The following is a 27,995-nucleotide window of genomic DNA, read 5'->3' on the forward strand; positions in this document are numbered from 1 at the left end:
AGTTATAGAAGTTCAAATAAAAAAATAAACAAATAAATAAATAAATCACCTTTCAAACTTGTTGTATAATAAATATAACTGAATCTGTGCATCCATAAAGTTTAATATGAATACCGTCGTTATACCGCCACACGTCTCTTAACATGCACAAAGAGGATTCATCAGACACGTGAAATTCAGAAACATCCATCTAAATACTGAGAGTGAAGTCTGCAAGTTGAGAATGCACACTGGAGTATGTTAAAATGACAGAGAGGAGTAAATATGAATATGTTTTACTGAAGTTCAGGAGTTTCTCCTTTTTAGGTTCTGAACAGAAACTGTTACACATGAAACTGCAGACAGCTACATAATGAGGAACATGCAGAAACCCTAAAATATTCAGTGTTCATACCATGAACTCATTTCTTCATTTTCTTATGCACACCTTGTTATCTGAAGCCATTTGTTAAATTTCACCACTATTGCACATTTTCTGTTGTCTTAACTTTGAGTGTAGCAGAACTTTGTGGTGAAACTATAAAGATACCATGTTTTTTATATTATGTCTTCTTCGGCCACTGTACGCAGGGAAACTTCACAAAATTCACATCCTGTGACTGAGTTTAGATGTCAAAATGTAAGTACATAAAATAAGATAAACTAGATAAACAAATAAAAAGCTTTGGTTAAGGTGATAACGTCCTGTCTTGGCCTTTATTTCCATTAACCACAAGTCAACATTTCATTAAATAAACTATTTCCAAGATAAACTTTTGCCGTATTGTAATGGCAATTACAAACAATCAATTAAAAAAAGAGAGGTTTTTACTATATTATCAACAATTGAATTCAGGGGCATCAAAAGGGCATGACACATTTTATTCATTTATAATATTTAGCTGACAGCTTTCAACAAACAGCCTGTTTAACTTCCTGCACAATGAAGTAAAGTCACAGCGCCGAAAATAGACGGCTGAAGATAATGAGATAAAGCATAAAAAAAAATACAATGAATTCACTGAAGTAAGCAAAATGTTAGTTTTGTGTCAAAGGTTTTTTTGTTTGTTTGTTTGTTTTTTACAGTTTTGGTCTTGCTGTATTTAATATCAGTCAGCTGTTGATGTAATATAATACATTTTGACAAAGATATGTGTTCGATGACTCAGCCCATCGACGAACGACCATCAGGCAGCTCAAACTGATGACGTCGTTGGGCTTTAGGTGTTTCATCCTTCTTCTTTTGTTTTTCGTGAAACGTTTATCGCTTCATTTTCGTGCTTCGGCGTGGTACGGGCTGAAGAAGTCTCTCAGGAGGTTCTGCACACGGCTGGTCTGGGGGCCGCCGGCAGCAGTGACCAGAGCCGGGCTTAGGTCCAGGACCTTGGCGGGGTTGAAAGCGGCAGAGCGGGTTTGGGCCGTGTGGAGCCCCTCGATGGCGCTGGACAGCCAGATGAGCCTCTTCAGACTCTGGATGTTTCGGCCGCGGTCGTGCATCAACTGGTGCTCAGTCACAGCTCGGCGGCTGCAGGGAGACGAGAGGAGAGCACGAAGGTCAGGAAGGTCACAAAGGTCACAAAGGTCACGAGTACTTAGAGTCCCTTTTTTATTTTTCAATGAACATCAGCACACATATTCCTACATTTGATCATTTCCACATTTCTTCTGGAGTTCTCACTGATAGTCCAACCTCTGCCCAGCTCTGCTGTGAGCTGTGATAAACCAAAATGTTAACGTGTCATTCAGTCGGAAAGATAATGGACGACAGACGCTTGAGTCCACTTTGCTGTTTTTATTTTCTGTGATTCTGGATCTTTGAAAAGAACACGGATGAACTCCTGAAAGATACACCAAAGATTTTCCTGCTATTTAGTTTTTCTAATTTGGTGTCAGCGTGACAAAGACCGCATGCATCATGTGAAATGGTTGAAATAAGGTAAACACAGTGATCTTACTTCTCGTTCTGTTGACACTGTCCTGCTGCAGCGATGACAAGGAGCATGACAGCGAGCGACTGAGCGGAGCTGTGGGACATCTGCATCTTCTGCAGCAAAACACAGACGACCTTAGACGGACAGCTGGCCACCATTTACAGTGACATTTATTTCATACAAGGTCAGCTAAAGAACACCTGTCTTTGCTTTTGCCTTTTTCAAACGACTCTTTAAGCTCTGACATTCAAAACAGAGGAAGAAGTCATAAACCAACAGGTGTGTCTCGTCATCGAGCTCTGCTGAGGTCATCTGAATCAGGAAACATCTAAAACATGCAGCACTAAGAGTCAAAGGCGTTTTCAGAAAATTTATATCGACAAAAAAAAAAAAAAAAAAATCAGGTTACAAGTTCACAAAATTTTTAATTGTTCAACAAAAATCATCTTGTCATGGATGGATCTGTCTTCCATTAGCAGGCGACGACAAACACAATTTCACGGCTCAGTGCTGAATAAAGGGACGAAGATTCTCAGTAAATCTGAATCTCTGCGTCAGAAAACTTCACCCAAAGTTTTTCTGCTGCTTCGAACTCAGAAAAACACAACACATTTACTCAATTCAGCAAAAAGGACGGACAAACGCTTCATTCAATTCTTAAATCCGACCGGTGAAAAGAGAGTTAAATTACATTTACACACGTAAGTCAAAGCTAAAATGTAAGAATGAGAAAAAAAATCTAACTTAAATGAAAAAAATATGAAAAAGTTGCTGAATAAAAAAAAAAAAACAGCTTTCACTGTTAGATTTGTCTGATAAGGTACTTACAAGGTCCCTGTTGGTGACGGCAGCTCCTCCAACGATCAGACACGACAGTGACTTCAGGTTGGACCTCCAGACCTTTTATAACCACACACACACACACACACACACACACACACACACTGCTCCGACCTCCCACAAATTCAAAGCAAGGCCTTCAATTCTATAATGAGACAAACGTCATCTCCCTGACATGTGATTATTTTATTTGTGTGTGTGTGTGTGTGTGAGGAAACATCAAACATTTTCCAGGTTATTTGTGTTAATACAATCCCCAAAAAGCCTCCTGCACCTCAATGTGACACACTCTTTACATAATCAGGTGTTTTTGAAGAGGAGGATGAAATTCAATTGAGGGATTATGAATTATTTTTCATTTTGTCATTTTTTTTTCTATTTCCTGGTCTAATCCGGTTCTTCCTGGAGAGATTTGAACGCCTGACAAAAAGGAATTTATCAAACTGGGCCTGAGCGGTTTTGTTGATGTTCAGTCAGTTTGAACTTTTCTAAAGAGCTACTTGGAGCTGCTCTCAAAACGTCCACCGCTCCCACAGCACTAATGAACCCAAATAAACTGAAGTCTCTGGTTGCCGTGATGCTGAGACAGTTACCGTTAGAAACGCAGTTGTCTTGACAACACCATCCAGGATGAGTCTCCCTCAGTGAGAAATGCAGGCCGCCGCCAGAGGCTCGTGGGCAGAAGGATGGAGCGAGGAGAAGTGATTAAGTTCATTAAGGAGCAGATGATGACGGCGGTGTGAAGACATTCAAAGAGGATGGAGACGGATGGAGGAGCGAGGAGGAGGAACGGACGGAGGTCAGATTCAGCAGCAGACAACTGAAATCTGGACTCTGTTTTTCAAACTGCTGCTTCCTCCTCCACATGAACTCAAAAAGTATCATTTATTAAAGCTGCTCTGAGAATGAACTCACATCTGAAGCTCCATATTTAATGACGACGTTATTTAAATTTCAGGATGTGATGCAGACACACCTGCTTTTATTTTTGTTTTATTTGTCTAATTTCTCTCTGACTCCAGTTTGGCCTGTTTCTTTTTCCTCCCAGTTTCAGTTTCAGTTTCAGGGTCGTGGTCTTCACGAGGCTCAGATGTTGTTAATGTTGCTGGCATGATGTGACTTTGTGTTGTCTTGATTGTGTAATTGTGTAGTACTCTTGTGTAGCACGCTCACTTAAACGTGCATGAATAATATAAATGAACACATAAATATTGGTGGCACGGTGCTGCAGTGGTTTGAAAGGTCACCTCTGGGTTCAAACTTCAGGCCTGGAGTCTGTGTTGGTTGTCTAGTTTCCTCTTACAGTCCAAGGACACGCAGGTTTGGATAAATTGGCTGAAGCTGTGCGACCGGAGTGGTTGTGGGTCTTCTGTATGCCGACCCTGCCGTGCACCGCCGACCTTTGTTTTTTCTGCCAAAATATTTCTGCTTAGAAAAAGCACAGGACACAAGGTGTCTCAGTGTCTCATGTCTCAGCTGACACAGAATAAAAATCAGCGTCCAGTAAATTCGAAGCTTGTTTGATTGAAACCAACTCAACGTCATCTGTGCTTTTGTATTTAAGATGTTTTGGCAGTTCGAACTGGTTTCGTCACACAGCCGTGATTTGAAGTTTTGATGTTGTGCAGCTGTGAGTCAGCCTGCGTCCACACGGGGACAGCATCGCACTGAGCGGCCCAGAAACGTGAAGTCCTGAGTGTCCGTCAGCGGCCCCTGCAGGCTGCAGGTCACTCAGCAAACATCCTCATGATTTATTAAATCTTCGATGATCCTGTTATGGCTGACAGCAACGGAAATACTGAACCAGCGACCTGAACTGTGAGCTCAAATGTGACATTTTCAGAATAAATTCTTTTGTGTGTGTGTGTGTGTGTTGAGCAAGAACAAGCAGACCTTTAACAGACTGTATTAGATTTTAAACTCCCACATGAGGTCACGGTGGATTTGACCTTTGACCATCAAATCCCTTTATTTCATCCTGATCCACATTTTGGTTTATTGTGTCATAATTAGTGTATACATTTCTTCAAATGTAAGCAGTTTGTCCTTCAGGAGAGTGAAAAGAGGAAAAACAGAAATATTGTGTTCATGAAAAACAAACATCTGACGCCCAGATGGAGGCAGAAAAACAGACACATTCAGAATGTTTGTTCATATTAAACTTCGACTTTTCACTGAAGTAAGTCTGTGATATTTTCTGCAGTTACTCATTTAACAGTTCAGGAGCCGTTCATCTTTTCCAACTCTTCATCTAAACACATTTTAGTTCCCACAACGAGCTTCAGAAGAAAAACCTGCTGAATACCTTCAAATCCATCCGAAGTAAATCCAAACAGGACAGGATTGGACTTGTTGCTTTAAACCACCAGTTTTGTGTCACGCACGCCACAAAGACTGTTTTTATATAAAACAAACTTTTGTCAGTCTTTTTTTTTTTTTTTTTTTTTTACAGTAGGTTCATATATAAACATTCATACACATGTTGACTGAAATAATTCTTTGAAAGAATCACAGTGACACAGATTTATTTCAAATTCCATTGGCTTTATTTTATGTATATAGATTTGTAGATATTTATAGATATTTATATATTATATATATTTATACTTATGGAACAACTTTTACTCAGTTGCTTGATTATCATCTTTTGATCAGCTTAAATTCAAACGACATGACACGAAGACCAAGGCATTCCACATGATCATATCTTACAAAAGAGTAAAGAAAACAGTGTGTGTGTGAGCACCTGTCGTGCACACACACACACTCACACACACGCACGCACACACACGTCGATGTACAGGTATCGTGCTTCTGGTTGCAGAAAGAAACAGAAAAAAAAGAGAAAAAGCAGATCAAGACGGAGACGAGCAGACGGAGTGAGAGTGTGAGGGAGAGAAGGTGAGAAACCGAGCTGGAGGATTCTGTTGCATAGATCGAAGCAAACAGGAGGAGGAAGAGGATGGTGGAGGAGGAAGGTGACCCACACACACGCAGACAGGGAAGCACAGGAAATTATTATTATTATTCATTTTATTTTGGCTCACAATCCGCCAGACAGGACTGAAGTTGCAGTCGAGGTCACTGGTCGCTGATGTTTCAGGTTCTTTGATTAGAAAGCAAAATATTGATGAAGCGACATTTTGACCTGATGGTTCATTAAAGGGGGAGACGTGATGATGAGGATGAGACTTTTCATTTCTCACTCTTCGGTTTGGGATCATCAAAGAGCTGCAGGGACATTTCAGGATGGAAACCGTCCTGCACTCTGCTGATGGGACAATTCTGTGCAATTTAAGTTCAAATAGCTTTAATAAAAAGAAATATGAATGAAGTGTATTGGTGGGAAATTCAAGTCTTGAGTTTTGGGAACAAATATGTGAACTGACTGACCGACTGGATGGACTGAAATAATTGCAGTGTGATTTCAGGCCGAGGTGTTGGACTGTTTGAAATAATGAATCTGGTAGATTATCTCTTTTTTTGTTCGAAGTTTTAGTTTTAGTTTTTGAACTTCTTGAGCTTTCTGTCAAACAACAAACTGCTCTCAACCATCAGACTGACACGGACGTGAGCTGGAGCTCGACTGATTTGGTGAACTCAAACTAAAACCAACAAATATTCACTTTAATCTGGTTTTTATAGCAAATAATGAGCAGGTGAGTCGAAAAAATACAATAATACTTTCATTCATTTAACAGTCAATTCATGTCAACCTGTCTGATCTCTGATCTGATCTGATTCCTGTTCTGGGAAATGATTCTGGACAAAACTATATATTGATCAGACAAACGAAAGAAAAAAAAAAAAAACAATAATAATAATCACCAGCAAATTAACCAATATCAGGAAAAATCCTGTTTTACAGTTGACTTTTAATTTCTTTTCTTTTCAACAGGGATGAATAAAAGTGTTTGATTTTATCAGTCGGGCTCTAACTTGGACACAAAGACATTTCTCAGGTGAGCAACAAACTCCATCATCCTTTTCCTTTCTCCCTCCTCCTGATTGGTGGAGAGAAGTCGGAGGATGATGGATGAAGGGATGTGATGGGCTCATGACACCAGCAGAGCAGAAGCCTACCTGGCATGTCATCGTCTCCCTCCTCCTCTCACTGCACAGATGGCGGGGTGATGAGTTCAGGAGAATCTGTAGCTCTCAGTGTTTGTTTGTTTGTTTGTTTGTTTGTCGTGTGTGTGTGTGTGTGTGTGTGTGTGTGGTGGGATGGGAGGATGACACAGCAGGGAGGTGGATGGATGGAGCAGACAGATCTGTTACTGATGGTGTTTGTGGCTGAGTGACGGAGGGGGAGGTGGGGGGCAAAAAAAAAAAAAAAAATTTAAAATAAAAGAAGAAACCTTCATCTCTCATCAATCCGTCCGTCTGATGACACACAGCTTTAATTTCCTCAGTGTGTTTTCACCTCACAGTGCAAAATACATGTGTGCGTCTGTCTGTGTTATGCTGGATGTGTCCGGGGCGTGAAGTTTTGAGATTCATCTGGAAAAAGCACGTCAACATTTGGGATGTTTCATCATTCCATACTAAAACATGCAGAACACAGAACATTGAACACATATACTGAACAGTTAGTTTTATCCAAATGCAGTTACTCTTTTTTTTTTTTTTTCATTTGTCTTTTCAGTGGCTTTAGGCTACACAGAACACGACGGAACCAATCGCACCAGGTTGGACATATTGCTTTAAACCACCAATTTTTGTATATATGTCATGCATGCCACATAGATGATATTATGCTTATACAAAAATAACACCAACGCCTATTACTGTGTATCATAGTAATTACAGAAAACAAATCTTTTTCAGTCTTTTTTGCAATGAAGTTCAGCTGAGAAACCAAATGTATAAATGCATCTATGTATTTATATCTGCTGTATGGGCGTCATATCCAAACACACATACCTGATATAAATGTATAGGTACATCATATAAATATATAGATATATATGTTGAGTAGTTATGACTTTTCTTTAACATTCCAGTTCTTTTTTTTTTTTTTCTTTGAATTGGTGGATTTTGGAGTGGAGGTGAAAGTTCTCCAAAGATTTCCTTTCGTATCCATCTGGAGGAAGCTGTTCTGAGAAAGGCAGCGCTCTGAGGAGGAAGCAACGCAGTCAAAACGCAACGATGACTCGATAAGAAGCCAGTTCCTTCTCCACGCTGAAGAAAAACTAAAACCAGGTGAAGCTCTGAGTCTTTCTTTCTCTCTCTTTTTTGTTTTGTTCTCACTTGTGATGTGGCTGAAGCGTCTCTCGTGGTGGACATGAGACGTGAGGGCAACCAGTCCAACAGACGACCACCGCAGCCACACTGGGCCACGCGGGGGGGGGGGTCTGATCCAGGGTGGGGGTCAGGTCAGGTCATGTGACAGCAAACTGTCTAAACAAACTTCTGCGGAGGAAGTAAAGAAAATAGAAAGAACCACTTTGGCAGAACACTCTTAAAGCTTTGCTGGGTGATGATTGGCTGATTGCCCCCCCCCCCCCCCCTCAAACCCCCCATTTCCTGCCCCCGACACAGACAGCAGGTACACTTCACTCGCTTATAATGACAATATTTACACTGTGCTGACTGCAGAACAAAGAGGGAAAGAAACAAAAGGCGTCGTCGTTTGGAAGGTGTGAAGAAGTGGTGGGATGCTGTTACAGCTGCAGCTGTGTCCCGCCTCGGCCCCGTCCCCTTCCAAAATATCATCTTGGGATTGAAGCTGAGAACTGTGGCGTCGTTTAATGTCTTTGGCTTCAATTACACAAAACAAGCTGCGGTCCAGAGCCAGCCGCAGTATTTTGGGGACCCAGGTGAAGATTAGACCGCCTCCCCTCGACCTCCAGGACCAGCTTAAGGAGCAGGTCTGGATCTATCTGGACCGGGGTGGAGCTTTAACGCTCTGTTTTCTGCTCCCAGGTGGACATTAGAGACCAAACGTGGCTGCTGTTTGACTTTGAAACGCACAAAAATAAACAAGCAAACAAAACAAAACTGGAGGCACTTCATCACTTGAAGGCAACGCAAAGTCGGCGGTGACGCGAGATTGAAGACCAGGTTTGGGTCCAGATAGGCGGATGGACCCGGAGGGGAGGGCTTTGGTCGTCAGGTGAGTTTACGGTTTTGATCTGTCTGTGAAGGAGGCGGGGCCTAAAGTGGGACACAGCTTTGATCCTCTTTAAAAGTCGTCAGCTCCAACAGCCAGTTGGTCAACAGCATCATTCCACTCATTCAAAAAAACAAGAAAAAAATAAAATAAATAAAAGAAATCAGTCGTCGTAGCTTAAAAGTCCAAAAACAGAGAAACCCAGAGGTTGGATAAATAATTATACACTCCCATTTAATGTTTCATACAGTTAGCTGTATTCATGTTGCAGTTAATTAAGTCTAATGGAGTCTGATAACTGTAAAATCACATAACGTGTAGTGTGTCACAACATCTCAGATAAAGTGGATATACTCGTGTAAAAAGGGGGCTGATGAGATCAGATTGTTGAGATTCCAATTGAACGGCCGACAGGAAGTAAACAACAAGTCACTGCAGGTTTCGGAGCCCTAACATCAGGTGACCAAGACGACACACGTGGCATAAATATTTAGAGAGCTGTAAAAAGACAGAGTCCACGGTAGATTCATCTCATTCATGTACTGTACTGTCAGCAAACTCTTCAGCCTATACATATATATTCATATATCTCCAAAATATTAAAAAGTACTTAATATAAAAATACAGAAGAATCGTAAAAAAATGAGCAAAACATTGAATTTTTATATGAAAACCATGCAAGTAAGATTCCCCATTTAGTTAAGTAGTAACTCTAAGATTCAGGAAAAAGCAAGGGAATGAAAGGGAAGTGGTCGGATGAGAGAAGCGCAGGCGAACTGCCACCCACTCGCTTTTCATGTAAACATTGTAGAGGTCCTTTAAACTTGGTTCGGCAGTGACGACTGAAGATTTTCTCCTTGCGTTTTGGTCATGTTTGGAGTAAAGGGCCGGGAGGAAGGGGACGGGGGTCAGAGGTCAGGGGTCAGGGGTGAGAGAGTCCAAAGGAAACCTCAATAACAATGAGATAAAAAACAATACAGACAACCTATAAAATATGGCTCTGAGTTACATAGAAAAAGCTCATCAGAGGGAGGAGGAAGAACCTAGTCATGACAAAGAGTTGGAAATATGGCAGTAGTAGCACATTACTTCGATAACGTGTCCTAGTTGGTAGATCGGTCGATGGCTGCTCGTCAGACTAAGAGAGGGGATTAGACGCATCGCTGCCTCTGATTGGAAGATGATTCTGCGGACGACGGCAGGCAGCAGGGACACACAGTGGATTTAACTCGACATAAACCTCAGCGTGACGTCTGCTGATCAAACACAGCAGAGCAGGAAGAGGGACGGCCGTGATCAACGCCCCCCCACCACCACCACCCGCCTTCACCACTGCTCATTAACTCTGACAAACATGGGAAACAGAAATCAGAGGCGGTTGCTAAGACGAGACGGTGCGGACCCCGTTCAAAGATCCATTCACTTCCTGTCTGCACAAAATAGACTGATCCATACTGCAGCCCTTCTCTGGAGCTGGAGGGGGCGAAATAAGTGTAATAAATAAAAGCGGAGCTCCTGATCAGGTTTTTAGGGATTAGAAACCACACAGTTCACTGTGCTGAAGAGGGAACCGAAGCGAGACTTCAGATACGAGGAGCCAAAATGAGTTTGCTCTGCAGAAATGCTGCTCCTGGACGCCTGGCTGCTGGGGGGGGGGGCTCATCCTGTGGCAGTGATGTTCAGGTTGGAGGCTGGACATTCATTCGCCCTCCAAAGATTTAACGTGATCGGCACGGTGGGGCAGTGGTTAGCGTGATGCCCTCACAATGTCATGGTCACAGGTTGGAATGTGTCAATTCTGATCGAGTCTTTCTAAGAAAAAACTAAAAAAAGGTGGTCAGATCAGATGGGAGGAAGAGAAAAAAGTTTAGTGTTTGAGACTCTGTATGTCCGTCAGTGTGTTTGTTTGGCTCGGACTCTGTTTGGGGATATTTGGCTGACTCTCTCAGAACTCTGTTTTCAGTATCGATGAGTCTGTTTCAGGCCTGATGCGGACAGGAAGTTCGTGGAGCTCAGAGCAGACGCCGCTGGAGACTCACACACAGAATCCCAGTTATTCATTCCTAAATTATCATGCGACTCAACACGAACGAAACACAACATGCATCCAACTCGAGGGCGAACACGAACCACGCCGCTGTTTTCCGATCAACACTGGGGGGGAGGTCTGAGAGAACCAGGATCCTGACTGGATGAGATGAGGTCAGACTCCCACCGAGCAGACAGTGAGCCCCCTCCGGACGCCACCGCTACCATCGATATTTTTGAGTAGTAAACATTCTGTCTTTCCACATGCAACACAGCAGCTAAAAAGAAAAACCAACACATACAGACACGATAAAGGGAAGAACATCTTTTTTTTACATTTGAACCTTGAAGACTGTAGTGTCACACTCACAAGACATTCTCAGGAGTTTGAATCAACTATCAACTAACATTCGTTAGAAGTTTTAAAAACAAACTGCTCAACATCTAAAAAAAATAATAAAAAAAGAAGAAGAAGAAGAAGAAGACAAGAAAAAAAAAGAAAAGATTACATTTTTGCATTTGCCTAAAAATCTTCTGATCACCAAACCCGGCTGTTAGCTGTGTAGAAGAGCGGAAGCGTATGTACATGAGAATCACTGCACTCCTAAAAAAAGTTCGGTGCTGTTTTTGAAAACATTATGCAGGAATGAAGCGAGTACAGGACAAGACATGCTGCCGCGAGTCCCACAAAGATCGAACCCAAACATGGTTTTAAAAGCTTCTCAAAAGGATTATCAAGTAAAAAAATGCACACGAATGGACAAAAGGACAGGCCTTCCAAACTTACAGGCAGAGCGCCACAGTCAGTATGAAAAACAAAACGTGGCAGGAATGATGGAGGAGGGGTGGAGACGATGTGAAGCATGTGTGTGCGTGCAGGATGAGGGGATGAGCAGAGTGATGACGCCCCCCCCCCCTCAGTGCGACAGTTCAGTTGGTGGAATGACACAAAGGATGCTGATGAGGAGGAATGAGGAGGAGGAGGGTGGAGGAGGAGCTCAGATGGATGGCTCGTGGCTGTGGGGGAGGACGCCGGGTGGCTCTCCTCCTCCCCTCGCCCCGGAGGAGGCACTGGGAAGGGGTTCAATCTCATCTCCGTTCTCCTCGATGGCGGGGATACGAGCCTCCTCCTCCGACAGGGGGACGAACTCGGGATGGGCCATGAAGCTGTGGATGGAGCTACGGGACTCTGGGCTCTCCAGCCCCTCGTACAGGGAGCTACGGAACGCGTTCACCACCTTAATCTGAGAAAAAGAAAGAAAGAAAATGAAATGTCAGAACTGTCGCAGCTCCTCACCTTCTACTTATTTTTTATACTGAAGTGTGAATTCAGACAGGCAGCAGGGGCTGATGGGACATGGCATGGTGGGTGGTGCGTGTCTGAATCTGGGCAGCAAGGTGCAAAACCACGAAACACAAGGTTGACAAGTGGAACAGAGGCTGGCTGGATGATAAAACTGAAAGATATTCACAACACTTCAACACAAAAAGGTGAAAAAGGGTCAACACAATGATGTCGGAGGAAGCTTTGTGCGGGAAGATAAACAACAAAAAAAATACCCACGCATCGGCAGCTGGATGGGGAGCGACATCGAAATGCAACAGCTAAAATACACACACACACACACACACACACACACACAACGCGCTCCCTTGTGCTCCAAACCTGATCCCAACTTTACTGCCGGAAGCGAAGACTGGCCTAAATGTCCTTCATCTCTCGGGATGGTCTCATACACAAACAATCCCAAATTTTAATATTTCAATTGATCCACGGTGTCCAAAAGTATGTGGACGCGTGATTTCTGACCAACTTCCCAGCTTTCCCAGGCCGAGCTAATTCTGGGTGACGCTTCCTGTTTGGGCGTGGCTTCGGTGGGCGTTCCTGATAATGCATCTGGCTTTGTTGTGCTGAAACAGGAAGGACCTTCCCTCAGCTGCTTCCGGGAAATCGTAAACATTAAAACTGGAAAATAAAGGAAACACGCACGCAGTCCCAAAGACAGGGAACCGTCTTTTAGTCTTTTAGTCTAGAAAGTCAGAATGCCTTTCCCATAAACACACATTGTGAGAGTGAATTACCTTCCTCTTGCTCTACCTCAAGGTGAGTCCGCTCCTTAGAGGGGGCCTGAATCCTCAGAAGGTGATCAGGTATCAAAATAAATAAATAAATATCAACAGCCAATAAAAAGACCAGAAACGGTCAAATTCAGATTTCAAATCTTGCCAACGTCTTCTTTGCTCGAGTCGTTCTAGGTTTAGGTGTTCATGCTGTATTTTATCTAGACAATGTTCTGTTATGGCTGCCGTTCTTTGGACAACATTTAACACAATGATTTCTTTTTGTCCTTTTCATCAAACTAAATTTGGATTTTGAAGAAAAACACGTTCAGCGAGAGGAAACAGGAGTGAGGGACGATATAATAAACATTATGTCCGAGTACTGAGCCTCCAAATAATTCTCTGCCCCGGGAAACAACACACTGTCTCACTGGGGAAAAATAACAAGCACATGCACACCGTAAAGTATTTATAATCACATTCTGACACAGTCATTTCGTCCTTTAGTTGCTCTCTTCTCTCGGCCTAAAGTCAAGACTGTGTGATGAATCCACCGAGGCTGCAGCTGATCACACTGATTTATACGCACCAGCAGACACTCTTCATTATAATTAATAACCCTGCAGTTCAAAGCTCTCTATTACTGAACCACAGGAGAGCTGCAGGCTTAGAGCATACATGCAACAGTCACACACATTCACACACGAACTCAGAGCTCACAAGTTAAAAAGCTCTTGGCTGTTAAACCATGAGAGACTTGCTGAGCCTGACAGATTTAACCCTGCTCAGGATTAACCCATAAAATTATCTTGTTGCCCAGGCTTTCGCCTGCGAGGAAGAAAGGAAAAAAATAAAAACAACAAAGAAAGTAGGACAGATTTTTCCCTCCTCTGTCACAAATGAGAGGGATTGACGGTGTGCCTTCTGTTGTTATCTGTCATCGACCAGTCAGCAAGTCGCATCAGGGTTAATCGATGCAGGAGGAAGGGCAGCAGGCTGAGAGGGAAGTGATGGCATGAAAAAAAGCCTCAGCAGGAAGCACGTGGAGAAAGGGAAAGAGATGGAAACAGATGAGGTCGTCTGCAAGTTCGAGTGGTTTTCGTAGCTGAAGTTGGAAATATTCTATATTTGCCTGCTCTTGTCAACACACTGTCAGAACTTTCTGCCTCGCCTGTCCTCCGTCCTACACAGAACCAAGACCACTAACGTCCTATGATGAAAATCTGTCAAAATAAATCAAAAAGGATTCTGAGGCTGAACTCCTTCCTTGTCCAGTTTCATATTACTCTGGCTTTCACATGCTAACTGCAGCTGAAATCAGTTCTGGCTGGATGTAAAGGACTAGCATGTTGTATCAGTCAGTCATTAATAATAAATGGTGGGCCCAGATAAACATTAAGACGTTTCGGATTAGCTGAAGACGTGCAGACACCTGCTGCTGACAGAAACAGCCTGATGGGTTTAGTGGGTGAATCATGCAGAAGAGAGTCCAGCTGAGGAGGGCGTGGTGTTAGCTGGCCTCAGGTCACCGACTCACTGCCTGCAGTGGAGGAAGAAGCAGCAGCAGCAGCGGCGGCGGGGGGCGGAGCCCCGGCCGAGTTGGTGAGAGAGGAGGAGGAGCTAAGCCCTACGTGGGTGGGGCTAGAGAGAGTTTTGGCGGCAGTTGCGTCATTGTGCTGGCTGACGACGGACGGCTGGCGGCGCAGGGCACCTGGCACCGCCGCCTGGCCCGTCTGGAAGGTATAGACCACATCCATCTGAAGGAAGGACAGCCACAACACACCGTTAGACAGCAGAGACAAGGCGAGAGACAGGACAGAGGAGAGGAAACAAGGAAGGAAGGAAAGCCTTAGGTTAGAAAAGATTTGAAAAAAGGCTGGTGGGTCAAAGGTCACTTATCATGCCAAAGTTACAACAAACAGGTGAGGCTGTGTTAATGGAAAGATGGCAGATCTGCCCGCAGTAACGAACAACAGATCCGCTTCACAAAAAACCAAAGTGCCTGAAGTGATGCTGACGAGAGGTGGAGCTATGTGATTATTCACCCGAGTTTATTCTGGATTGTGTCCAGACTGCAGAGTTTTCATTAACACTTATTGAGACCGCCTCCACGTGTCCACGGGGGTCCGGTCAATGGCAATGGATTTTCTGAGATGAGCTACTGAACCACAGCTTAACATCAGGAGGGGATATGATCACATTCATATTTAAATTCTGTCCTTTTTTCATTTTAGGTGTCCTTGTTTTTCTTAAGTTGGAATAGAATAAAAATTACATTTTTGAAAAACGGGCATCAGAGAAGTTTGTCTTTTTTCATTAGAACAGCAAAAAATCTTTCAAAAATGAGCATTTAGGAATGAGTTTCCTTTCTTATCCCATCTTCCAATGACAGACAAATCAGCAGCAGTGGGATATAAGATTGTCAGGATTATTAATACATATTAATGAGATAATTATCAAACTATGCTTCAAATTGTTGAAATGTCTCTGAAACATACTGAAATTTATTTATTTTGAATTTTGGAAAAAGATTCTTTAACTGAATTTAACTAAAGCAAAGTTCAGAGAATAAAAACAGTGTGAGTCTTTTCTTTCTCACATAATGTAAATATTTTTTTTTCCACTTAAAGGAATCATCCTTTAATAGAAAGTCCAACTGGCATCAAGTCAACCTGAAGAACGAGCACTGAAGTCCTCACAACCCTCATGTGAGGATTTATCAATTCACCGTGGTCAACTTCTCAACTGCTTTCCTTAAAAGCTCAATGCAAAACAAAATCATAATGGCTCCAAATCTAAATAAAGCAGAAATAAAATATCATCAAGTTCCCAAAGAGGGTGGAGAAAGAAAAGAATATGAGACAGAAAAAAAAACAAGAAGAGGATGATGGAGGAGAGGTTTTAGGAGGGCGGAGCCAAAAAAGGAGAGTTAGAGAGAAAGCTGCTTTTGAAGTCAAATTAGACAAAATGTGAAAATCCAGAACGAGGTGTGATAGAACGAAGAAACAACAATGAATAAAGAGCTACTGAACGAGGCTGAAAGCACTTCGGACAAAGAGGAGAAAAATGTGTCACCCGGAGCGGCTGATAAAGTTTCAGCAGTGAGTGCCGCTTGTTCCAATTATTCCCCCACTGTGTTTGACTGCCGAGGCGTTGAGCGGCACAACGCTGCCCACCAGGATTAGAGAGGAGGAGGACGGCAGAAAGAGGAGCACAGAGAGATAAGAACCTAATTAGCTTGCAGCCTTTCGCTGCCTCCCCCTCCATCCCCTCATCCTCCCATCCCAGGAGGACGACACACTGATATTACAGATACACAGACACGAAGAGAGCACGTCTGACGGTGGAGAGACCGGAGCTCCGTGGCACTTCCCTCCTTTCCTGACGCTCCGCAGCCTACATGAAGGTCGGCTGAAGGTTATCATCACAAGCTAAACACTCGTCCAGACATTTGGAGACTTCATATTAAAGGTGTTTTTCTCAAAACTTAGAAAAGTTAAATACATGAAAAGAAACACCGACTTCATGTCTTTTAGTTTGAATGTGGAAAAAAACTAAAATGTTAAAGTCCAACTGAGCAGGTTTTAGTTGCTGATATGAATTCAGATGTGTTCAGCTTCCAGCCATGAGCAGGAGCTGCATGACCTCTCTGACTGAAGGTGGGTGTTAGCATCCAGGCTAATGAAGTCCGAGGGGACGGATCAGGCTGCCTGTGGACACTGTGATGTTTAGTGAGTGTTGGTCTACGTTGTGGGAGGAAGGTCCCAAACACAGATGCTGTGAGATGAGTCACCGCTGCAGCCGTGAGCCAAAAACCCGTCAGGTGAACTATTGTTTTATTTCAATAAGCCGACTAATTTAATTCCGTCAGCTACTGCAGAAGACGAAAAAAATGAGAATATGACTTTTCACCATACTAACTCTGCACATACCTCCTCTAACCTTCTAGTCTGGACATCAGTGGAAGTTCAGTCTGTCTCCACGGTTCCACGGCACATTAAGTTAATTTTTTTTTTACAATTTTCTAGGTTTTTTTTTTTTTTGGCACTCAGTGAAAAAGTGCATAGAAACAATTGGATGGAAAAGCATTTGCTAACCGGCTGACTAATGAAAATATCTAATATGTGAGTGTTTTGTCCCACGCTGGCTGCCATCTTTAATTTCTGTATTTTAATAAAGTGGCTCTCTAGTGGAGCTCAGCAGCAGAGTGTGAAATTAAGTGGACAACAGCTACAGTGTGTGTGTGTGTGTGTTGAAGTTCCAGTTTTATCTCCACACAAGCCACTTTTAATACAAATGTGGAGGACAGTCTGTGCTGTGGAATTTTACCTACAACTGTGATCATCTCGGCTTCATCTATCAATTCATCTTTGTACATTCATGAAATTGTACATTTGATGGATTTAATGAGTGATGTTTTTAATCAAGCTGCACTCCAGGTGGAAACATCTGTTTCTGTGTGAAGATTATATGTTTTTTTCTTTCATGCCTATGAAGATATCTTGTTTCCTGAAATAAAAAAATGATAAAAACCTTTGATTAAAAAAAAGGCAGAGGCCGAGTGGTCGTACCTGCGTCTGGATGCGGTTCAGACCTCTGAACCAGAGGATCTGGCCTCTCCTCAGCTCCATCTCGGCGTGGTCAATCTCGTCGGCGCCCTCCGTCAGCTCCTCCTCGTGGATCTCCTCCTTGGTGATGCCGTGTCCAGCCTCCTTCAGGAACTTCAGGTGGTGTGTCGGGATGGCTGAGATCAGCTGAGTTTGACAGAAAAAAATGTTTTCTCAGCGTTTTGATACATTTTTGTGCCCCAGAAATTGCTGCAACTCTTCTGACAATACAATAAATGATAAATGTAGAACTGAAAGTCATCTCATTGTTTACTTGACTGATGGAACATGGGCGGAGTATTGTGACTACCTGCCTGCTTTCCTGTGTTGTTTTGTGCGTCCATGTGTAATTATTGTCTGCGGGTTAGTGTCCAGTTATAGGGTTAGGGTTAGGGTTATGAAACAAATTAGTGTTCCATTGTTAAAATAGAAACAGGTCTAATAAGTGAACGCCCCACTGAATATTTAGTTTGATTTTATCTGGGTGCATTATGGGAAGCTTTGTGTCAGAAAATCTTCCCCTCTGCTGTTTCAAATGTCTCTGAGTGCTGTAAAAACACAAAGTTTCTGAAATGTCCCTTTAAGAGCGATGAGAAATATTTAATTTTTTCCAAAGGAACAATCAAATTTATGTCAAATGTCATTTCTATTACTGGAATGCTACAAAACATTTGTTCAAACTTCGACTTTTCTTTAATCATCTGTGAGGGTGTGTTACCTGAGCTGACTTGTTTGCTCATTGTGTAATTAAAAAGACACCCAGCTTCCTGCTGCAGATGCACATCACGTCCTCCCTCTCTCTCTTTACCTCTGATGAAACTCACAGGCCTGAGAGCCGTCTGTTTCTGTCAGCGTCTTTGCATCTCTCTGTTCTCTGCCTCTGCCCCTCATCTGAACCCAGCAGGCTTCGTACAGCTGAACTTTCTTTCCTGCGTTGTGTAAGCTTTCTGAGCCCAGAGCGTGCGTGTTAACGCGGTCTTGCACAGCGATGGTGTGCCTGTGTGTGCGGTTGTGTACCCACAGAGGGACTGACACGCCGGCTTTGTTTTCACCCGGTACTTGTAAACAGGAGTCGCGCTGCTTTCATGTGCTGAGCTCATTACCATGGCGATGGTCGTGATGGCAACACCGCAGCAGCGCGGTGACAGGCAACAGTTTGCTGCCACAGAGCTCATGTATCCACCTCTTCATCCTGCTCTCAGGCCGGATCTGGGTCGGGTCTCACCTGTCCCCACAGCAGCTCTCCCACGCCGATGAACACGCACCACAGCCACTGGTCGACGGTCAGAGCCGTGCAGGAGAACGGCTTCCCTCCAAACTGCACGATGATGATCTGAGGTGGAAAGAAACGCGTGTTGGCCAAATCCGGTGAAGCTCATTAATCTAACTGAACAAACGCTGCTGATTGGTCACCTGCAGGGCGAAGGTCCCCAGGACGACGCTGCAGAAGATGGGGTTCCTGTAGATGCCCTCGAACACGTTCCTCTCGCCGTGGATCTTCCTGGCGTTGATTTCGTTGAAGAGCTGCATCATGACGAACACGTTGAACACGATGGTGTAGTGCTCGGATGGCGGCGAGTGCAGGGGGGCGTTGCGGCCGCTGTCGATGTCGAAAAACGTCTCACCTGGGAGGAGATCCAGAAAATAAATGCAACAGAAAACAATACGCATTTTCCTGTTTTATCTCTGAAGTGGATCTCACACCACAGAACAAACACAGCTGACTCACCGGCGAAGAGCAGGGTGAAGATGATGACGAGCTGGTACACGGCGTGGCCCAGGATGTTCTTCATCATGGTCCTGGAGATGAGCGGCTTGTCGCGGCCGTAAGGTTTACGCAGCAGCAGAGACTCGGTTGGCGGCTCGGTGGCCAGAGCCAGAGACGCCAGAGTGTCCATGATGAGGTTGACCCAGAGCATCTGGACGGCCTTCAGAGGGGAATCCTGTGGGGACAGGAGGAAGAGGAGGGACGTCATCAGGCTTTCATTTACAGGAAAAATATTCTGCGGGCCACCTTGTCCTTCCCGTACGTGACTCATGTGAAACCGTAGCGATGATACGACAAATTTTTTGCAATTAGCAAAGTGAAGCAGGCAGGAACACGTAATGCTGCTAATTGGTCTCTGCCAGACTTAATTGATAGGCGCTCTAACCTTTCTCGCTTTTACTCATTCAGTTTGTTACACATCCTCGTGCCTTAACATAATTACATGGTGTCGAGTCCTGTTGATGTGGTTGTTCCTCTGACATCGCTGTTACGTCCTCCATATTAGCTGCTGTTAAACTTGGAGTCAATTAGAAAACCAGCTCTTTCTGTTGGATGAAGATCATTGTGCGATATGTGTTATAAGTTCTGGAAGGTTAAATTCTTTGTGTGCTCGGTTATCCAAGATCCATTTTTCCACATGTAAGACATAATTCAGAAGAATGAGTGGAGCGTCTGTTTACAGTGAGCAGTATCCTTCCTGCAGCTGAGGCTGTATTGTTGAATTGTGTGTTTTTTCCTCCCGTCCAGATACTACACACGTCTACTTTAAGCTTTCTTAGTTATTTAATTTACACTATTGATCTTGGCCTTGTGCGTTTGACACTCTGGAGAAAAGCCCATCCTATAAATCCACACCTACCCATAACACGCTATCCTTCACAATCAATATGTATAAATGCAGGAAATAATCCATGAACACACACACAAACGGACCTCTGCCTCTGACATCAACACCTCTGGATCCTCCGAACAATCAGGACGTGAATCAGTTTACCATCGTTTAATGATGTGACTGATCAGTGAGCATAAACACAGAGACCACGGACCTGCTGAGTCCCGGTTATATTTCAGGATTATGATGGCGACGTGTTGCCATGGTTTCAGGCAGTATCTTAGCCTACTTTCTGTTCTCCGCTCTGTAGCCGAGTTAGTTATCTGTCCCGCCAGCTGTGAGCCTTTCAATTAATACACAGTCGCAACTTACTTTTTTTTTTTTTTTTTTGGTCAGAGGTTCACTTTCATGATTAGAGACACATTATGAAAAAAAAAAAAAAAAAAAAAAGTGACATGGTGGCCTCGCCTCCTCACAGCACAGAGACAAAGTGATAAATGGTTTTCCTGTTCTTGCTTCTGTAGATCTGCTGAGAGAGGAAAACACAACGGCAAACCTCAAAAGTCAACACATCAAAACACGAGCTTCAGTTCAGGTTCAACCATCAAACTGAACCAGACAGGATGTGGTGATGTCTTTAAAAATGGAAAAGAGTCTTCATTCACACGTGAGGCTGCGCTGAAGAGCAGAGATGCTAAAACAACAACATGCTGATGTTTGAATGGTTTTCTTCTCTGAGTTTGGTTCCTTTTCCTAAAAAAAACACAAAGTATGGCGCAGCCTGATGGGAATGTTTACTGCTAATAACCAGGCTGAGTTATTTACAGTTTAGAGGTTATTTCAGACTAATTAAAAAATACTATTCCTGACTTTCCTTTGATGGAATCACACCGTTGTGAGATGTGTAAATTCATTTTGATGCACACACACATCTATCTACTTAGTTTGAAGAGATGAATTAGACATGTCTAATCTGCTAAGAAACGATATATTTTGTTGTTTTCTTTGTCTTGTTTTTTTTACTTAAAGAACAAAGTTACTGGCTGAAATTATGGCCGTAATACGGAGTTGAAGGAAAAGTTACTTTAATTAATCCTGAGGGCAGATTTCATGACAATCCATCCAGCTTTTGTTGAGACATCTCAACACGGCTGGTAAGTCTGACTAAAGAAATACGGAAAAATTAAACTGCAAACTGGATTTTCTTTTTAACTGAGTAATTCAAAGTAACCGTATCAAAAAACTGAGATCAGATCTAATTCTTAAATTTCAAAATGGACGAATGGAACCAACAGTGGATTCGATTTGTTCGATGTGAATCACCGTTGTCTGACTCAAAATGACACCCTGTTGTGTCCACGCCACCTGCAGCCTACCTGTGTGATGCAGGCGCCGGTGAACGCCACGATCACGGCCACCACGTTGACAGTCAGCTGGAACTGCAGGAACTTGGAGATGCTGTCGTACACGTTCCTCCCCCACATCACGGCCTTGACGATGCTTGTGAAGTTGTCGTCGGTTAATATGATGTCAGACGCCTCCTTCGCCACGTCTGTGCCAGCAATTCCCTGAGAGGAAACAAAAGAGGCACGATCCGCTTCAGGAAACAGGAGTCTGACTGATGTAAGAAAGCTACACGAGACTTGTCTTGTTGCTAATGACATTTTCTTTCAATACAAATCTAGATGAAGGAATCAAAGGTTGAGCCGCACTATCAAACACTTTGGCTGCAGGAAATTAAATTTACATCCAATCAATTACTCATTTTACCCACACGGAGAAAATCAGACACAAAGACCAGCAGGCTGTTGCTGAGTTTAGTCTGTTGTTGCCTCATCAACCTCAGATTTGAGCTAAATGACACTTCGGGCTACATCAACATGATCGTTCTATTTTGAATGCGATGATGATGCCGCTGTCCTGCTGTCTCTCAGAGACATGGACATCTTTTTTTTTTTTTTTGAGGCTTTCACAGAGTTTGAAGCTGCTCAGCAGGTATTTGTCCTATTTCTGTGTGTGTGTGATCCGGAGAGAACAGCCAGGATGTGTAACGTCAGTATGACAGCCCTGGTTCGGAGGATAATGCAGCTGAAGCATCAGGAGCTTTAGCTGAGAATATTTTAAACCCAGTCAACTGACACAGCGGTGAAAATAAAGCAGGAGAATTAGTCTCATGTTAACAGTAACCATGTAACCATGAAGAGGCTGTGATCTGAGTTTCCTTCGTCTCTCCAGAGAGCCAGGCTCTCCAAAACAGACGGCGGTGGCTCGTTCTGTTTTCCAGCTCAGCAGCTGATAATTGAACAGGGACGCCGCGTATAAACCGAAAAGATTTCAGTGGGGACATATAAGATAGTGGAAGGTCACTGGTTTGAGTCCCCAGACGGTCTTGGTGATGTGTTTAGGAACAGTTAGTACTGCAGGAGACACTGTAAATAAAGGTTACGGCACACGAAGCTCAGCTGATGGGACTGAAAACGGCCTCAGGCCCTTTTCAATTGATTATCTCCTGCCATATTAGTTGATCGCTTTCAACGCAGCCCTTTGTGCTGCGATGTCAGCGGACAGAAACACCACACTGTGACTCTTTATTTTCATCGCCTCAGGTTTTAGTCCATCCCATCTGTTCTGATTCAAGTCCGAAATACAAAAAGACTGCTTTAAAACTGCTTAAAATATAAAATACACTGATTTTATTGATTTCGACTCAGTGTCCAATTGTTATCAGTATAAATATACAGATATGGACATACCAAAGGATCAATGAAATTTAACCAGCCTAGCTACAGGGTTTAAAAATAAACACTGAAATACTAAATATTGGCACACTTTCGGATATGCAAATGTATTTTTCTCAGATTTTTCCTGGAAGTGTGGGGCCATTTTAATTTCTATATGTCATAACAATCAAACGGTAAACTCTTTAGCTGCCTGACGTTAAGAGAGTGTTCAATTATTTGACGAGGTCAGACAAAACTGGCAGAATCCCTGGAACTAACACAATAGACAGGATGGTGCTCCCTGTTATCTGTGTGTGTTGGTGTGGACCCGCCCACTGTGTGGACAAGCCAAACACTTGCCTATTTCTGTGTGATATAATTAACCAAGAGAGATTTTTGTTCAGCATTTTTGATTGATACTGAACTGGGGAACAAAAAAAAAAAATTAAATAATGACATGGTTACCATGGCAAAGCCAACATCAGCTTTTTTGAGGGCGGGCCCGTCGTTGGTGCCGTCTCCTGTCACCGCAACCACCTGTCGGGTTTCACCCACCGTGCTGTCAATGATGCCTGCACAGCAGAGTGGAGCAAGATTCAATTTTCAACCAATGTGTTTGCTGTATCCTGGTGACAATAAAGCCTGAACCCCCTTTAAAACAACCCACCTTTGACCAGAGTGTGTTTATCTGTGGGCGACGAACGAGCCAGAACGCGCAGCTTGGGCCAAACTTTGTCCAGACGTTCTTGTTCCACCTAGAAAAGTGAGACATCCACAATACGTCAATTCTTTTTACACAAAAGGAAACTGCAGCGCTGCCTTTGGCGATTTTGTCTGATTTCAGAGCAGCAGCTTAGTCAGCACGTCGCATCGATGGTCCATGTTTGCATTCTGTCAGACGTGTTTCATTGAGGATTGAACTTTATTAAAATACTAAAAAACCAGCCGACACAGCAGAATGGAAATAGTTTGGTTCTAAAACTGTCCTGCTCTGTATTTTTTTTTAATCTAAGGGATCCATATTATCACTAATGTGGAAATAAAAAAAATAAAAAAAGATGCATTACTGAGGATTTCTTGTACTCCTGTTGTATTTTTCAGACTACATCAGGTGTGATTAAAAACATTGTCCTGGTAAGACCTGGTGGAGTTTGGTCCCTATTCAACCATCATTTATCTCTTGTTCACATCAAAAATATGGCCATGAATTAAAAATAACATCAACAAACTTTCATCTCAGGGTCAAATATCCGGCAGCAGTAACCACACACTGTTACCATGGCAACAGTTGATGAGGCCTGACCTCCATCAGGTGGTGTACATTATAATCGATCAAGGTAAGCTGGTCATGTTGAAGGCATTTGGATGTTTTTGAGTTTTTGGTGCCCCCCACCCCGACACCCCCCGAACCCCCAGCTTTTTTCAATGCTTCACCTCTCCCTTGTCGTTTCTGATCTGCCGGTTGAACTCTTTGCCCTCCAGACACAGGAAATCCTCCGTAGGCAGCAGGATGCCACACTTGGTCGCAATAGCACGTGCGGTGTTAATGTTATCTCCGGTAACCATGCGCACGGTGATGCCTGCACGCTGGCACTTAGAAATGGCCTCAGGCACCTGGAAGACAAAATACATGTGACCCAACAAAGTTAAAACCTGAAAAATGAGCTCAGATGCTAACAAGTCCAGAATAAATAAGTCGGCCGATGGTATCAGTGCCTTAGCCAAGATTCTGTTTGACTGCATCCCCACTGTTGAATTATATAAACGATAACTGAACAATAAAAGCTTTTCTTCTTGTAAAGAAGAAAAAACTGAAGGGGCAATCGAGAATGTTGGCAGCAAACATATTTGTAATTGTAGGACTGACTGGCTCTTCTCTGAAATACATGAACAAGGCTGCTCCTTCTACATTAATAATTAAATGTTGAGGAAATGGGCTCTGGGGCTGGGACATGCCAGTTGCAGTGTCAGTATTTTTTGCGTCATTGTTCACAATAAAATGAGACAAGAAACAAAATATTCATCCATGCAGACCAAATATTCAAGAATACATCTGTAATCACAGCATTGTTTTGGAAAAATTTGTGGCTCCTGGGTGGAAATGAGAAGCTGCTTTTCTTGACTTGTGGTGAAAATTAAAGACCCAATGTTTAAAATATCCCATTTGCATACAATAGAAGAGAAGAGAATAAACAGAATAAAAAGCAGCTGGGAGGTAAAGAGAGTGGTGGAGAGGAGTATTTGGGATTTGTTGATTTGCCTGACTGAATCCTTAAAGTGGGTCATTATGGAAACCTGAACAGTGGCGGTATGATGACATCACGGTGTGCCGGTACGTTCTTCCTCTTAATGCTGGAACTAACCGCTAATTGCATGTGGTTATATAAAGGCTCCGCTCTTTGACAAGGGAATTATCTCCTTGTGCAGTAACATATGTGCTGGATGTTCAGAGTTTGTTCCAAAAAGCTAAAAAGCGTTCCGAGGAGTCTTGTGTCCATTACAGGTGCTGAATGAGCTGAACGATGAGCTGCTGCTGCTCTCCAGTTATTTCCATCCTGTGTGAGAGCTTTGTGAGCTGACATTAAAGCAGCAGGCAGCAGCACTGATGCTTTCTGAGCTTCATTACAGGCTTCATTTAACACTTTGAACGCGACACACCTGAGCAGGCCTCACCTTGGAGGGAAAAAAAAAAAAAAGTGTCACACACCACTGAATGTTGGATGAATGTTGAAGATTTTTCCTGTTAATACAAATATAATCGCGAGCAGCCTGTCAGATCGGTTACGTGTCTTCATGTGGAAGATTTGATCTCCGTTTGTGCCGGCTTCCTGCGGTGCGTGCAGGACAAAGTAAGCTGAACTCATTTTTGTATCGGTGAAAACAAACCATGCAGACGCCGACCGTAGATCTGCTGACGGCGGACAAAGTCGATGGAACACTGTAGATAATGGATGCTACATCCGCAGCACACTGAGCGGCAGGAACTTACTGCAGTTTGTCAAAGTGACAAAACTGCTTCTGTCACAGCAACTGAGTGCTATATCATGAATACCTTTGAGGAGAGTCTGGGTGAAACCGTGCACCATAATTCTCACCTATATGATTTACAGTGGAGACAGAAACACGCGCGATGAGGTTCCCAGCTTCAAGTGTGAGAAAATAGCCATGGTACACTTTTAAAGTGTAAAAGACACACCTCTTTCATAAGTCTGCTGTTAATCAGACCAAAAGTTATCAGCAGGTTTTACAGATTGTTGACCAAAATAATCAACTTTAAGATGCTTCCAAGAAACTGGGAAACAAGGTCCAAATCAATCTGCCAGATTTTAAGATGCAAGATAAATGAGGCAAAAAATCCACATAGAATTAAATTTGTGGACGTTCAGCAGGAGTCTCCTAAACAGCTCGTACAGCCTCCTTCAGTGCCGGCTCTGCTGCTCTCCATGAGCAACATTTTCCACTTAAACAAAATGTAAACAGAAGGTTACATCTCATACTCTGCTCTGCGCTCATGGCTGTAAAGTACAAGAACGATTTTCCTGCTCCTTTATTCTGACTTGTGTACTAATACAGAAACCAACCTTAAAGTATGAAGCGATCCAATACATGTTGGCAACTTGGCTTTTATATCATAATGTCAAATTCTGATTTAACTTTTTATGTCCCTAATGAGCACCCTGCAGGATCAGGTGCTAATCACAGGATGTGTTTTCAGGTTCAGTGTGAGGTGGACGGCGGTCTGTACCTCAGGTCTGACTGGATCCTCGATGCCGACCACAACGATGCAGGTGAGCTCGTTCAGGATCTCGTTCTCGCTGTCCCAGTCCGGCTCGCCGGACTTGGCGGGAAAGTCCCTGTAGGCCACGCAGATGGTCCTCAGCCCGTCACACGCCATCGGCTCAATCACCTTACGCACCATCTCGTCACGGTCCTTTGGCTTGAAGACACGAGGCTGGCCCTGGGCATCCAGGATACGAGAACATCTACGACGGGAGACAAGGGAGAGACATTATGAGAAAATAAGTGAGGAACGTCCACAGAGCAGCTTGTAGGTCTCATGTCTCACTTCCTCAGGATGATCTCCGACGCTCCTTTGCTGTACATGCGGAAGCCTCCGTCGGCGTTCTTCAGCACCGTGCTCATGGACTTGCGGGAGGAGTTGAAGGTGTAGACCTTGTACAGGCTCTCTTCGGGGACCTCTTCTCTGATCGGCTGGTAGTCCCTCTTCAGGTCCAGCACCAGGCCCAGCAGGGCACACTCGGTCTTGTTGCCCACGTGACGGGGCAGACCGCCTTCTTTCTCTGGGGGCTGAGAATGGAAAAAAAAACAATGAGGCCACCAACACGCCTTCTGCACGTACATCGCTTTGGTTCCATCCAGCAGGAAGGTCACGTTGTCAGCCTCCAAAGAATGGGCGTCGGCCAGGGAGAGCCCGTTAAGTAAGGCAGAGTTGGGTCATTTATTTTGGACTCTGAGAGTGACAGATTAATGTTGGTCTTGGTGGAAGTCTTTCTATCTTTGTTAAATTTTAATGTGAGTTAATTCTCTTGTACAACTACCTGAACCTGAACGTGGACCAAAGCAGAACATAAGAGGAGTTAAGTGTCATTACTGATCTGATTCTAATCAGCTAAAGTATCCCAATTTGTTATTCTTCTGCTTTCCGGTGGGAAATTTGGGCTCTCCATCCCTTCAGAAAAAGGATTTTAGCATCAAAGCTCGGGAATGTAAATGTGTTAAAAGTGCATTTCTGAGACAGATACAATTACCAAATTCAAGGACATATTGGCCCCTGCTGGATTAAGTGTGAGGTGGAGGTTTGAGTTTGTGTTGTGGCTGGATGGAGCTGCGTCGCTGGAGGTCTCACCAGGATCTTGGTGGTGTAGGCTGAATTAATGGAGATGCTGTTGACCATTATTTCCAGAGTCTCCGGTTTGATTACTTCCGGATCTGGGACCGTTTTGTAGTGTGTGTCGCCGATATACGCCTGCACCACCGTCATCCGGTTCATGGTCAGGGTGCCCGTCTTGTCCGAACAGATGGCCGTGGCGTTGCCCATCGTCTCGCAGGCGTCCAGGTGACGCACCAGATTGTTGTCCTTCATCATTTTCTAACAG

The 27,995-nt window shown here is 43.6% G+C and overlaps 2 protein-coding genes across 3 annotated transcripts in view; both read right to left on the reverse strand.

The window, feature by feature from the left end:
• Positions 1-1,248: 1,248 nt before the first annotated feature.
• pth4 (parathyroid hormone 4) lies at positions 1,249-2,020 on the reverse strand. Its single transcript, XM_029502601.1, has 2 exons — positions 1,935-2,020; positions 1,249-1,504 (listed from the first exon to the last, which is right to left on the reverse strand). Exons 1-2 carry the CDS (start codon positions 2,018-2,020, stop codon positions 1,249-1,251), a joined length of 342 nt encoding a protein of 113 aa, XP_029358461.1.
• A 5,298-nt stretch (positions 2,021-7,318) lies between these two features.
• Positions 7,319-27,995, reverse strand: part of LOC115044129 (plasma membrane calcium-transporting ATPase 1-like) — a 72,605-nt gene continuing 51,928 nt past the window's right edge. The window contains exons 10-22 of one of the 2 annotated variants that reach the window (XM_029502986.1): positions 27,746-27,988; positions 26,945-27,186; positions 26,624-26,861; positions 24,313-24,492; positions 23,546-23,633; positions 23,344-23,450; positions 21,535-21,726; positions 19,288-19,501; positions 18,972-19,183; positions 18,784-18,891; positions 17,523-17,705; positions 14,619-14,708; positions 7,319-12,134 (exon numbers count right to left, since the gene is read on the reverse strand). In XM_029502986.1, coding sequence (XP_029358846.1) covers positions 11,889-12,134; positions 14,619-14,708; positions 17,523-17,705; positions 18,784-18,891; positions 18,972-19,183; positions 19,288-19,501; positions 21,535-21,726; positions 23,344-23,450; positions 23,546-23,633; positions 24,313-24,492; positions 26,624-26,861; positions 26,945-27,186; positions 27,746-27,988 — 2,343 coding nt within the window. In that variant the 3' untranslated portion in view covers positions 7,319-11,888. The remainder of the gene's footprint in view (positions 12,135-14,618; positions 14,709-17,522; positions 17,706-18,783; positions 18,892-18,971; positions 19,184-19,287; positions 19,502-21,534; positions 21,727-23,343; positions 23,451-23,545; positions 23,634-24,312; positions 24,493-26,623; positions 26,862-26,944; positions 27,187-27,745; positions 27,989-27,995) is intronic. The other variant, XM_029502987.1, reaches the window with a different exon arrangement.

The sequence above is a fragment of the Echeneis naucrates genome, chromosome 5, assembly GCF_900963305.1.
Source record: "Echeneis naucrates chromosome 5, fEcheNa1.1, whole genome shotgun sequence".
NCBI lineage: Eukaryota > Metazoa > Chordata > Actinopteri > Carangiformes > Echeneidae > Echeneis > Echeneis naucrates.

Bases quoted from the DNA above. Each gene is read 5' to 3' on its own strand.
- pth4 (XM_029502601.1), bottom strand. From the start codon at position 2,020: ATGCAGATGTCCCACAGCTCCGCTCAGTCGCTCGCTGTCATGCTCCTT. The intron at 1,505-1,934 runs GTAAGATCACTG...GTCTCCCTGCAG, and splicing joins CAGTGTCAACAGAACGAGAA to CCGCCGAGCTGTGACTGAGC.